The sequence below is a fragment of the Dipodomys merriami genome, unplaced genomic scaffold (assembly GCF_024711535.1).
Source record: "Dipodomys merriami isolate MVZ:Mamm:240054 unplaced genomic scaffold, mDipMer1.0.p SCAF_63, whole genome shotgun sequence".
Lineage (NCBI taxonomy): Eukaryota > Metazoa > Chordata > Mammalia > Rodentia > Heteromyidae > Dipodomys > Dipodomys merriami.
In genome coordinates this window covers 6,979,359-6,993,111 of record NW_027206213.1, presented here as the reverse complement: position 1 = coordinate 6,993,111, position 13,753 = coordinate 6,979,359, and the positions used below count along the sequence as shown (strand labels likewise).

Genomic DNA, 13,753 nt, shown 5'->3' with positions numbered 1-13,753 from the left:
GAAACCTTGGAACTGTGTGTGTGTGTGTGTCTGTGTCTGTGTGTGTATGCGCGAGTGCACGCGTGTGCGAGTGCCAGTCCTAGGGCTTGAATTCAGGGCTCTGTCCCTTAGCTGTTTTTGCTGGAGGCTGGTGTTCTAGCACTCCACTTCTAGTTTTTTGGTGGTTAATTAGAGATATGATTCTTTTTCTTTTTCTTTTTTTTTTTTTTTATGTCGGTCATGGGGCTTGAACTCTGGGCCTGGGCGCTGTCCCTCAGCTCTTCAGCTCGAGGCGAGCGCTCTACCACTTGAGCTACAGCACCACTTCCGGTTTTCTGGTGGTTTATTGGAGATAGGAGTCTCACGGTCTGTCCTGCCCGGGCTGGCTTTGAACCGCGATCCTCAGATCTCAGCCTCCTGAGTAGCTAGGATTACAGGGGTGAGCCACCAGCGCCTAGCTCTTTTTCTTTTTTAATTGTGAAAATACCATACAGAGGGATTACAATTACATGGGCAAGGTAGTAAGTATATTTCTTATCAAGCATTGTTGCCTCCTCCTTTGTTTCCCCTTCCCATCCGTTCCCCTCTCCCCACCTCCTGCCAAAGTTGTAAAGTTCATTTTTTGACATAATGACTTCTACATCTCATTGTTGCAATGGATCCACCTGTATCCCTATTTAAACAATTTGTTTTTTCCCTTCCCCTCCCCAAATTATACCAACATCAAATATAGTGAAAACAGGGTTATACTGTGGGGGAGGGACATACAAAGCAACAAAAAAATCATCTTATAAATATGTTAGAAGCAATCGCAAGAAAGAAAAAACATTTGAATCCTTTTCTTGGGGTTCATTTTGCCTAACATCAACTTATCTGACCGTTTCTGCTTGTCTCAGACATATACTAGTTATTGCAAATAAGGGAAACCATGGGACCTATGTTTCTTTGGGCCTGGCTTACTTCACTTAATATAATTTTTTCCAAGTCTTTCCATTTCTTTTTCTTTTTTTCTTTTCTTTTCTTTTTTTTTTTTTGCCTATCATGGGGCCTGAACTCTGGGCCTGGGCGCTGTCCCTCAGCTCTTCAGCTCAAGGCTAGCGCTCTACCACTGGAGCCACAGCGCCACTTCCTGCTTTTTCTGTTTATGTGGTGCTGAGGAATCAAACCCAGGGCCTCATGCTTGCAAGGCATGCACTCTACCACTGAGCTACCTTCCCAGCCCAAGTCTTTCCATTTCTTAACAAATGGGGCAATGTCATTCTTTCTGACGGAGGCATAGAATTCCATTATATGTGTATATATATATATATATATATATATATATATATATATATATATATATATATATATATATACACATATATATGTATGTATATACAACATTTTGGAGATATGATTCTTTTTTTTTTTTTTTGGTCCGGTCGTGAGGCCTGAACTCTGGGCCTGGGCGCTGTCCCTCAGCTCTGTCAGCTCAAGGCTAGCACTCTACCACTTGAGCCACAGCGCCACTTCCAGCTTTTTTCTTTTTGCTTATGTGGTGCTGAGGAATCGAACCCAGGGCCTCATGCATGCAAGACAAGCGCTCTACCACTGAGCCACCTTCCCAGCCCCCTAGAGATATGATTCTTATGGAGTTTCCTACCTGAGCTGGCTAAATTTCAGCCCCTGTGAAGCTAGGTTTATACGTGTGAGTCACTAGCACTTGGCTTCAAACTTTTTTTTTGTGGTTCATGGGGCTTGAACTCTGGGCCCTCAGCTCTTCAGCTCAAAGCGAGTTCTCTGAGCCACAGTGCCACTTATGGTTTTCCGGTGGTTTATTGGAGATCAGAATCTCATGGACTTCCCTGACCAGACTGGCTTTGAACTGTGATTCTCAGATCTCAACCTTCTTTTTTTTTGGTTGGTCGTGAGTCTTCAACTCTGGGCCTGGACATTGTCCTTCAGCTCTTCAGGCTAGTGCTCTACCACTTGAGCAACAACACCACTTCTGCTTTTCCGGTGGTGGTTAATTGGAGGTAAGAGTCTCATGAACTTTCTTCCCCAGGCTGGCTTTGAACCGCAGTGCTCAGATCTCAGCCTTCTGAGCAGCTAGGATTCAGGTGTGAGTCATTGATGCCCAGGTATATGAGACTTTTTTTTTTTTTGGTCATGAAAACAACCTCCTGCTTCATAAACATCTTTTGCAAAGTCACTGTTTTAAGCACACGTCCTTGAATAAAGAAAAAGAAATGGGGATCTGAATATTTTATCTACTTTCTAGTTGTTGTTTTTTTGGTTGGTTGTGGGGCTTGAACTCTGGGTCTGGGTACTGTCCCTCAGCTCTTCAGCTCAAGGCTAGCGCTCTACCACTTGAGCTATTTCCGGTTTTCTACTGGTTTATTGGAGATAGAGCTTGGGCTGGCTTTGAACCTCGATCCTCAGATCTTAGCCTCCTGAATAGCTAGGATTACAGGCATGAGCCACCAGTGCCCGGCTTATATGACACTTTTTAAAAAATAAATTTTGTGGGCTGGGAAGGTGGCTCAGTGGTAGAGTGCTTACCTTGCATGCATGAGGCCCTGGATTCAATTCCAGCATCACATAAGCAGAAAAAGTCGGAAGTGGAACTGTGGCTCAAGTGGTAGAGCACTAGTCTTGAGCTGAAGAGCTGAGGGACAGCACCCAGGCCCAAAGTTAAGGCCTCACAACCGACCAAAAAAAAAAAAATGAACTTGAGGTGTAGCTCACATGGTAGACTGCCAGCTGTGAGCAAAAAAAAAAGCCTGAGTTCAAGCTCTAGTACTGGCATGGGAGTATGCACTCTTACACACAAATTAATTGGGGTCTGGGAGTGTAGTTCACTGGTAGAAAGCACTTGCATGGGGGAGGGGGAGGAGTTGGGGAGGTGGGGAGGGAAGGAATGGAAGAGGAAGAACAAAGGAGGAGGTAAGAGTGCTCCATGGGAAATGTGCTCGTTACCTTACTCATGTAACTGTAACTCCTTTGCACAGTATTTTACAATAAAAAACAAGAAAGATAGCCGGGCGCTGGTGGCTCACGCCTGTAATCCCAGCTACTCAGGAGGCTGAGATCTGAGGATCGCGGTTCAAAGCCAGCCCGGGCAGGACAGACCGTGAGACTCCTATCTCCAATAAAACCACCAGGAAACCGGAAGTGGTACTGACAAAAAAAAAAAAAAAACAAGAAAGATGCCCATGTAATTGTAACCTCTCTGTACAATATTTTCACAATTAAAAAAAAAAAACAAGAAAGAAAGACAGAAAGACAGACAGACAGACAGACAGAAAGAAAGAAAGTGCTTGCATGTGTAAAGCCTTGGGTGAGGTCCCCAGTATTGAACCCCTCTGGAAAGAAGTCCCAAACAACTTTGTAACAGCAACAACACAAATGAAAACAACCTCCTACTTCATAAACATCTTTTGCAAAGTCACTGTTTTAAGCACACGTCCTTGAATAAAGAAAAAGAAATGGGGATCTGAATATTTTATCTACTTTCTAGTTTTTTTTTTTTTGGTTGGTTGTGGAGCTTGAACTCTGTCCCTGGGCGCTGTCCCTCAGCTCTTCAGCTCAAGGCTAGCACTCTACCACTTGAGTCACAGCGCCACTTCCTATCTGCTTTCTGGTTACTTGCATAGTGAAGTTGTGCTTAAGTACATTGCATGTCATTCCATTATTTAGGTCATTATGTTGATTTTAAAATTTAGATTGGATTTATGTATTGTTATATTCTATCTTTCAAGGTGTGCTGTTGAGTGGGTTTTCTTATCACTGTCAGAAAAATTTATCAGCCCCCCAAATACCCATTCACAGTCATTTTCCCTCCTCTGCCCCCTTTGCAGTTCCTGGCTTTCTTTCTGTCTTTATGGGTTTGCCTTTCCTAGACATTTCATGAGTAGGCACCACTTCTGGTTTTCTGGAGGTTAATTGGAGATGTCTCACAGAACTTTCCTGCCGAGGGCCTTGCTTTCAACTTCGATCCTTAGATCTCAGCCTTCTGAGTAGCTAGGATTACAGGCGTGAGCCACAAGCGCCCAGCCTGCCTTTCTTTCTCTTTTCTTTCTTTCTTTCTTTCTTTCTTTCTTTCTTTCTTTCTTTCTTTCTTTCTTTCTTTCTTTCTTTCTTTCTTTCTTTCTTTCTTTCTTTCTTTCTTTCTTTCTTTTTCTTTCTTTCTTTCTTGCCAGTCGTGGGGCCTGAACTCTGGGCCTGGGTACTGTCCTTCAACTCTTCAGCTCAAGGCTAGTGCTCTAACCCTTGAACCATAGCGCCACTTCCGGCCTTTTCTACTTATGTGGTGCTGAGGAATTGAACCCAGGGCCTCATGCATGCAAGGCAAGCACTCCACCACTGAGCCACCTTTGCAGCCCCTATTGAGCTTTTTTTTATGCAAGCCTAACACTCAACCATTTGAGTCACAATTTCACTTCCAGCATTTTTGATGGTTAATTGAAGACAAGAGTCTCTTGGACTTTCTTGCTGGGCTGGCTTTGACTCATGATCCTCTGATCTCAGTCTTCCAAATAGCTAGTATTACTGCCACTGGAACCTGGCAATATTTATTTATTTATTTATTTTTGGTCTTGGGGCTTGAATTTAGTGCCTGGGTACTATTCATTAGCTTTTATGTGTAAGACTAGTGTTCTACCATTTCTGGCTTTGGAAGGGCATGGGGGCAGTTATTAATTGGAGATAAACATCTCACAGACTTTTTTGCCTGGGCTGGTTTTGAACTGCCATCCTTTAGAGTTCAACCTCCTGTATAACTAGGATTACAGGTGTGAATGACCTATGCCTGGTCTCTCAGTTTGTTTTTAAATGTCACCTACATTGTAGTATATATCAGTACTTTCTTTTTATGGCTAAATAATAAATCAATGTTTTGTAATTATGTGGGTAGAAACTTAAATTGTACATTTTGATCCAGGATTGAAAAAGAGGATGTTGACAAAATACTTGCTGTTTTGGTATAGAAAGGAATTTTGATCAGAGTCACTGTTTTAATTCGAAAGACGAAAAACACGTTCATACAAAGGTAACTAAGAATGATGTTATTAGGAAATAGGTTTTTTGTTTGTTTGTTTTTCTGACTCTGGGGCTTGAACTCAGGACCTGTGCACTGTCCCAGAGCTGCTTTTGCTCAAGGCTAGTGCTCTACCACTTGACCACAGTACCACTTTTGGCTTTTTCTCAGTGGTTTATTGGAGATAAGAATCTCAGGAGCCAGTTGCTGGTGGCTCATACCTGTAATCCTAGCTTCTCAGGAGGCTGAGATCTGAGGATCGCGGTTCAAAGCCAGCCTGGACAGTAAAGACCGTGAGACTCATCTCCAATAAAACCACTAGAAAAACGGAAGTGGCACTGTGGCTCAAGTGGTAGAGTGCTAGCCTTATGCTGAAGGGCTGAAGGACAGCGCCCAGGCCCAGAGTTCAAGCCAAAAAAAAAAAAATCTCATGGACTTTGACCTGTCTGGCTACTAGGCGGGGAAGGCGATCCTCAGATCTCTTCTTCCTGAGTAGCTAGGGATTTGCAGAGAAAGCTGGAAGCTGGAAACAGCCAACCCTGGAGGAACGCTTATTTCCGAGTCTCCTGAGCGCCTTTGCCTAAACTAGTTAGGCCCTAGTAGGCCCCCGTAGCTGGCCGCGCTCAGCTGTTGTGAGGGCGGGGCCTCCGCCGAGTATGGCGGGCGAGCTTGAGAGCGTCAAGCCCCTGAGCGGGCTGCTGACAGGCCTGGCTCAGGACGCCTTCCACGGGCACCCGGGCATCACAGAAGAGCTGCTGCGGGGCCAGCTCTACCCAGATGTGCCACCGGAGGAGTTCCGCCCCTTTCTGGCCAAGATGAAGGGGATTCTTAAGGTACTGCGGTTCCTGGAGGTCTGCACAGCAGAGCCCAGTCTCTGCGCTGAGCGCTCGGCCTCCGCCGCGGCCGCCCGCGTCCCGGGCGCTTTCCTCCGCGGACTGCCGCCCCTGGGCCCACGTCCGCGGGCCTCGTCCTGCCATCCCGCCGGGCTAGCCCCACACACCCACGGTGACCACGCTGGGTTTCTCTCCAGACATTCGTGTCCGTCCTAAAAGTCACAACTTCCGTCTCCTCGGCCGTGCTGTGGGCCTTGGACGTTGTGAAATGAAGAGGGAGGTCGTCTGGCCCGGGAATGTGGCTCAGTGGTAGAGTGCTTGCCTGGCAGGCATGAAGCCCTGGGTTCAATTCCTCAGTACCACGTACACAGAAAAGGCCAGAGGTGGCGCTGTGGCTCAAGTGGTAGAGTGCTAGCCTTGAGCACAAAAGTCCAGGGACGGTGCCCAGGCTCTGAGTTCAAGTCCCAGGACTAGAGCAAAAACAAAGCAAAAATCAGATCCGGGAGGTCTAAACCTGCAATCATTTTAATTAAGTCAGTGTTGAGAGTTTATGTGCGTTTGCTATTTTTTTCAAAAGGCAGTTCTGTGTTTTTTCCCCATTGACAGTGGGCATTGATGGTCTTGTAATTCCTGAGCATGCACAGTACCACTAAACTTCATTCCCAGCTCAGGGTGTGTGTATGTTTGTTTAATTGCCTTTGCCTATAACATTTAAATATAGGAAAACAATAAAAACAGTTACTTCTCAGAAAAAGCAAATGGATTGTCTCATGGATATGTAAGGTGTTATTATAAGTAGTTTTTTTTTGGGGGGGGGTCCGGTCCTGGGGCCCGAACTCTGGGCCTGGGCGCTGTCCCTCAGCTCTTCAGCTCAAGGCTAGCGCTCTACCACTTGAGCCACAGTGCCACTTCTGGTTTTTTTCTTTTTGCTTATGTGGTGCTGAGAAATTGAACCCAGGGCCTCAGGCATGCAAGGCAAGCGCTCTACCACTGAGCCACTTCCCAGCCCCTATTATAAGTAGTTTTAACTTTAAATTATATACCCCTATTGAATGGAGAACAGAATGCCTCTGTCTCTATAGACCAAATCTTACTCACATAGAGAATATTTTCTAGAAATTTGATCTTTAAAAATAAAGTATTGGCACTGGGCACCAGTTAACCACCAGAAAACTGGAAGTGGCGCAGTGGCTCAAGTGGTAGAGCACATGCCTTGACCTCAAGACCTCAGGGACTGCACCCAGGCCCAGAGTTCATGTATTAGTTGTACAAAGGAGGATTTCACTGTGACATTTCCATCCATCCATCCAGTATACCCTGATGAAACATAATCCCTTTATTTCCCTCTCTGCTTTTAAGACACATTATTATTATTGCCAGTCCTGGGACTTGACCTCTGGGCCAGGGCATTGTTCCTAGGCTCCTTTTGCTCAAGGCTAGCACTCTACCACTTGACACCCACAGTGCCACTTCCAGTTTTTGAGTGGTTAGTTAAAGAGAAGAGACTCAGGGGGACTTTTCTACCTGGGCTGGCTTTGAACTGTGATCCTCATCTCAGCCTCTTTAGTTGGATTACAGGCACGAGCCACTAGTGCCTGGCAGGTAGAGGACATTTCCTTTTGGATAATGTCACCCCTTCCCTTGCTGTCTCCTAGTTTTCCCTCCTATACCCATCCATGTTGGGTCTTCGTCCCACGAAAGACAGACGGGGTCCGAGGAAAGGTAAGTGCGGCACTTGCCCGCACCGGTTCCCCAGCCTCCCTCAGCCCCGGAGACAATCAGACATAGTGGGGAGCCAAATCCAGCCGGTAGAAAACTCCTTTATTAACGGAGAGCAGCCCTTTTTAAAGCCAAAAAGGGTGGGTGGCATGGTAAGGGAGGAAGAGGAACCAATCACTGTCAAAGTCACACCCTATTATGCACCTAAGCTTTCACGGGCTGTTATGCACTGAACGTAAGGTGAATTGGGCTCTGCCCACTCTACTCTCTCCCAGCGCCATCTTTGCTGCCCATGTACTCTACAGTAAATTGGGCTCTGCCCACTCAACTCCCTTTCAGTGCCATCTTTGCTGCCCATGTGCTCTGCACATCCCAAGTTGTATTGTTCATTTTCAAAATAGTGCCTAGTGAGTACCCCTGCTGCATTTGTCCCTCCATTTCCTTTGTCGTCCCCCCCCCCATTACACTCCCAAAGACAGGTAAATGAAACAAAAAGAAATAAAAGCAAAAACAGCAACAAAGAAAACAACCTCTTATTTCCATTTTCTGGAATTCATTTCAATAAAATATTATTTTATATCGTCAGATGCACATAGGTATTGCACCTTTGTGTTCCGCTCCTAAAAGTATCTTTGTTTGCTCTGCTGCACCTTTATGTTTCTCTCCTAAGAGTATCATTCTCCTTTGATCTCACTGTGTGTGAATACCTAGAGTCCTGTATAATTTATCATGTCCCAGAATATTTTATTTTGGGTCCCGTCGTGGGCCTGAACTCTGAGTCGGGGCGCTGCCCCTCAGCTCTTCAGCTCAAGGCTAGCGCTCTACCACTTGAGCCACAGCACCACTTCGGGATTGTTTTTTTGCTTATGGGTGCTGAGGAATCGAACCCAGGGCCTCAAGCACGCAAGGCAAGCGCTTTACCACTGAGCCAACTTCCCAGCCTTCCCAGAATATTTTAGATCTAGCTTCTTCATCTGAGAGAAAACATGTGCCCTTAGCTTCTCTGACCTTGGCTTACCTCATTTAACATGGTTTGTTCTAGTTCCATCTATTTTCCTGCAGATATTTGACATAATATTTTTTCTAATTGCTGTGTGAAATTCCATTGTGTATAGGTAACACATTTTTTTTTTTTTTTTTGGGTCTGGTCGTGAGGCCTGAACTCTGGGCCTGGGCACTGTCCCTCAGCTCTTCAGCTCAAAGCTAGCGCTCTACCTCTTGAGCCACAGTGTCACTTCCGGCTTTTTTCTTTTTGCTTATGTGGTGCTGAGGAATCGAACCCAGGGCCTCATGCATGCAAGGCAAACGTTCTACCACTGAGCCATCTTCCCAGCCCCTAGAGGAATACAGTCTTTTTTTTTTTTTTTTTTCTGTCGCTTGTGGGGGCTGAACTCTGGGCCCGGGCGCTGTCCCTCAGCTCTTCAGCTCATGGCCAGTGCCCTACCACTTGAGCCACAGTGCCACTTCTGGCTTTTTTCTGCATATGTGGTGCTGAGGAATCGAACCCAGGGCCTCATGCATGCAAGGCAAGCGCTAGGTAACACATTTTTAAAAATATATTTTTATTGTGAAAATACTGTACAGAGGGGTTACAATTACATGGGTAAGATAATGAGCACATTTCTTTTTTTTTTTTTTTTTGTCGGTCATGGGGCTTGAACTCTGGGCCTGGGCGCTGTCCCTCAGCTCTTCAGCTCAAGGCGAGCGCTCTACCACTTGAGCTACAGCGCCACTTCCGGTTTTCTGGTGGTTTATCGGAGATAGGAGTCTCAGTCTTTCCTGCCCGGGCTGGCTTTGAACCGTGATCCTCAGATCTCAGCCTCCTGAGTAGCTAGGATTACAGGCGTGAGCCACCAGCGCCCGGCTAATGAGCACATTTCTTATCAAGCATTGTAGCCTCCTGCTTTGTTTCCCCTTCCCTCCCTTCGTATCCTTCCCCCTCTCCCCCCACCAAAGTTGTAAAATTCGTTTTTCGCCATAACCACTTGTACATCTCATTGTTGCAATGGGTCCTCCTGTATCCCTGTATTAACAATTTGTTTTTTCCCTTCCCCTCCACATATTAGGTAACACATTTAAAAAAAATCCATTCATGTATTGTGGGTCTGTTTCCATAACTTGACTATTGTGAATAGTGCAGCAGTGAAAATGAATGTGCAAGTGTCTTTATGGTGTCCTGGCTTGTGATGTTCTGTGTAGCTGCCCCGGAGTGGTATGGCTGGGTTGTAGGGAAGACCTATGTTTAGTTTTTTGAAGACATCCAGACTGCTTTCCAGAGTAGTGTTTGAATTCCCGGTGTTGGCTAATCTAACTGGGGTGAGATAGAATGTCAAAGTTTTTTTTTTAAACACAATTTAAAAAAGGTCTCATTTTCTATTTTCACACATGTATTATCCTCTCCATCGGCTCTCTCCCTCCTCCTGGTATCTATACCCCAACATAGCTTGCTTTCCTTTAATGTGATTTCTTCTTTCTTTCTTTCTTCTCTCTCTCTCTCTCTCTCTCTCTGTCTAACATACATTACTTGTACAAGGGGGTTTCACCGTGGTAATTTATACATGCATATAATGTAATTTAGGTAGATTAATATCATCTGTTGCTCTCTCTCCATCTCCCCTATCCCCCTGGTATTCAGTATCCTAGAAATCTCACATCTCTTTTTGTGTGTCCTCAAACTAGGGCTTGAACTCAGAACCTTATCAGTCTTGTGCTCTTGTTTAGCATTTTCTGTCAAGGCTGATGCTGAAGTGGAGGTGTTGCTCAAGTATGGAATATCATAGAGAGCTTGAGGGCCTCAGTATAAAAAAAAATTCTAGTGGGCTGTGAAGGTGGCTCAGTGGTAGAGCGCTTGCCTTGCATGCATGAGGCCCTGGGTTCGATTCCTCAGTACCACATAAGCAAAAAGAAAAAAGCCAGAAGTGGGCGCTGTGGCTCAAGTAGAAGAGCACTAGTCTTGAGCTGAAGAGCTGAGGCCCAGTGCCCAGGCCCAGAGTTCAGGCCCCACGACCGGACCCAAAAAAAAAAAAATTCTAGTAAAAGACTAATAAGTATTTGGATACCTGCTGTCTGTCCTGTTAAAGACATGAAAATTTGTAATTTGCTTGAGAACTAGGTTGAGTTACATGTACATACAATGACATCTGAAGGATGCTAGACAAATTGTTTTATTTTTTGTGGTGTTAGTGATAGAACTGAAGGCCTTGCACATGTTAGGCAATTGTTATACCACTTGAGCCATACCCCCAATCATTTTTTAAGACAATACTAGGGTTTGAACTCAGGGCTTTGTGCATGCCACACAGTTGCTCCACAACTAAGTCACACCCTGAGCCCTTTTTGCTTTTTTTAAATAAGGTGCTTTTGGACCTTTTTGGAAAAAAAGGTTCAGGTCTAGGCTGGCCTGGACCATGATCCCTCTGTTTGTTTCCCCATGCAGTGGGGATGACAAGGCTTGTACTACCACTCTCAATGTTTCATTGATTGAGATGGGGGAGGGGGTCTTGAAAACTCTTTGCCTGAGCTATCTTCAGTCCTTCCTGTCTCTGTGTCCGGAGAACGTTGGAACAGTCATGAAGCACTATGCATGGCCTTTATTTTATTTTATAAGACAGGGTTTCAGACTCTTTTTTTTTTTTTTTTGGTTGTGGGGCTTGAACTCTGGGTTTGGACTCTGTCCTTGTGCTCTTCAGCTCAAGGTGAGTGCTTTACCGCTTAAGCCACAGCACCACTTCTGGTTTTCTAGTGGTTTATGGGAGATAAGAGTCTCAGGGACTTTCCTGCCCCGGCTGGCTTTGAATTGCGATCCTCAGATCTCAGCCTCCTCACTAGCTAGGATTATAGGCGTGAGCCCCGGTGCCCGGCTCAGACTCCTTTTTCTTTTTCCTGAATTGGCCTTGAATTTGACATCCACCAGTCTCTACCTCTCAAGTAGCTGGGATTACTGGTGTGTGCCATCATGCCCAACCTGTATTTATTTATTTATTTTTAATGTTACTGGATCTTGTTACCTTGCCAAGATTTGTCTTGAACTTCTAGACTGAAATAATCCTCTTTCTTCTACTTCCCTTCTTGGTCTACAGGCATATGCCACTGCACTTAGCTAACATTTATTTATTTATTTATTTTTTGTTAGTCTTGGGGCTTGAACTCTGGGACTGGGCACTGTCCCTCAGCTCTTCAGCTTAAGGTGAGTGCTTGACACACAGCACCACATCCAGTTTTCTGGTAGTTAGTTGGAGATAAGAATCTCACCTACTTTTCTGCCCAGGCAGGCTTTGAACTGCGACCCTCAGATTGCAGCCTTCTGAGTAGTGAGGATTACAGGTGTGAGCCACTACCGTCTAGCTTGTCCTGGAATCTTATTTTTAAGTTTCTTGGGGCCACATTCAGTGTTAAAACATCACTTGAACAGACCAAGATGTTTACTGCATCCCCTTTCCTTTCCTCTCCTTTCCTCTCTCCTCTCCTCTCCTCTCCTCTCCCCTCCCCTCCCCTCTCCTCTCCCCTCCTTCTCTTTCCTTCCTCCCCTCCTTCTCTTTCCTTCCTTCCTTCCTTCCTTCTTTCCTTCCTTCCTTCCTTTCCTTCCTTCCTTTCTTCCTTTCCTTCCTTCCTTTCTTCCTTTCTTTTTTTCTGGTAGTCATTGGGCCTGAAGTCTGGGCCCTCAGCTCTTCAGCTCAAGGCTAGCGCTCTACCACTTGAGCCACAGCACCACTTCTGAGTTTTTCTGCTTATGTGGTATTGAGGAATTGAACCCAGGGCTTCATGCATGCAAGGCAAGCACTCTCCCACTGAGTCACCTCCTCACTCTAGTAAATAATTTTTTGAGACAGAGGCTCTGGCTTTGTAGCTTAGGCTGATCTCAAACTCAAGATTCTTAGCCTCCCAAGTTGCTCAGATTACCATTATCTGACTTTTTTTTTTCTTTTCCTAGTACTGTTTTTCAGTGTTAAAAATAAAATCTAGCTGTATACAGCATTGGTGAAAGCTCTTTTTTTTTTTTGGGGTCCAGTCGTGGGGCCTGTACTCTGGGCCTGGGCGCTGTCCCTCAGCTCTTCAGCTCAAGGCTAGTGCTCTACCACTGGAGCCACAGCGCCACTTCCGGCTTTTTTCTTTTTGCTTATGTGGTGCTGAGGAATCGAACCCAGGGCCTTAGGCATGCAAGGCAAGCACTCTACCACTGAGCCACCTTCCCAGCCTGGTAAAAGCTCTTATAGACACATTGTGTGTGTGTGGGGGGCTTGAATTCAGGGCCTCATGCTCTCTCTTAGCTTTGTGGCTCAAAGCTGGCGCTCTACCAGTTGAGACACTTCCACTTCCAGCTTTTTGTTGGTTAATTGGAAATAAGAGTATCTTGGATTTGTTTGCCAGGCTGGCATCAAACTGGACTGGCTTTGAACCAGGATCCTTAGATCTTAATCTCCTGAGTAGCTAGGACTTTAGATGTGAGCCACGGATGCCTGGTTTTAGCAGCTTTTGATAAAGTTTATATTGCTAAGATATTTTGGGACACAGACATGAGAAGACATTAAATGCTAGTGACTACTCAATCTTTTTTTTTTTTTTTAATGGATATGGAGGTTGAACTCAGGATCTGGGTGCTGTTACTTTGAGCCACAGCTCCACTTGATTTATTTTTCTTTTTAAATTGTTTTATTGTAGGGGCTGGGAAGGTAGCTCAGCGGTAGAGTGCATACCTTGCAAGCATGAGGCCCTGGGTTCGATTCCTCAGCACCACATAAACAGAAAAAGCCGGAAGTGGCGCTGTGGCTCCAGTGGTAGAGCGCTAGCCTTGAGCTGAAGAGCTGAGGGACAGTGCCCAGACCCAGAGTTCAGGCCTCATGACCCGCAACAAAACAAAACAAAAATAAATTGTTTTTTTTTTTTTTTTTTTGGGTCCAGTCATGGGGCCTGAACTCTGGGCCTGGGCACTGTCCCTCAGCTCTTCAGCTCAAAGCTAGTGCTCTACCACTTAAGCCACAGCGCCACTTCCGGCTTTTTTCTTTTTGTTTATGTGGTGCTGAGGAATCGAACCCAGGGCCTCAGGCATGCAAGGCAAGCACTTTAACCACTGAGCCACCTTCTCAGCCCCATAAATTGTTTTATTGTTATATAGGTTATATTCAGAGGAGTTACAATTAGATAAGTTGGGTAGAGTATGCATTTCTTTTTGGACAACGTTGCCTTTTCCCCTGGCTCTCTCATAGTT

General features: G+C 45.4%; 1 protein-coding gene across 2 annotated transcripts in view; it reads left to right on the top strand.

Annotated features, from left to right (window-relative positions):
* The first annotated feature begins 5,618 nt into the window (after positions 1-5,618).
* LOC138815196 (COMM domain-containing protein 1) overlaps positions 5,619-13,753 on the top strand; it is a 114,661-nt gene continuing 106,526 nt past the window's right edge. Inside the window, exons 1-2 of one of the 2 annotated variants that reach the window (XM_070004444.1) lie at positions 5,619-5,829; positions 11,681-11,734. In XM_070004444.1, the coding sequence (XP_069860545.1) occupies positions 5,653-5,829; positions 11,681-11,734 (231 nt within the window). In that variant the 5' untranslated portion in view covers positions 5,619-5,652. The remainder of the gene's footprint in view (positions 5,830-11,680; positions 11,735-13,753) is intronic. The other variant, XM_070004445.1, reaches the window with a different exon arrangement.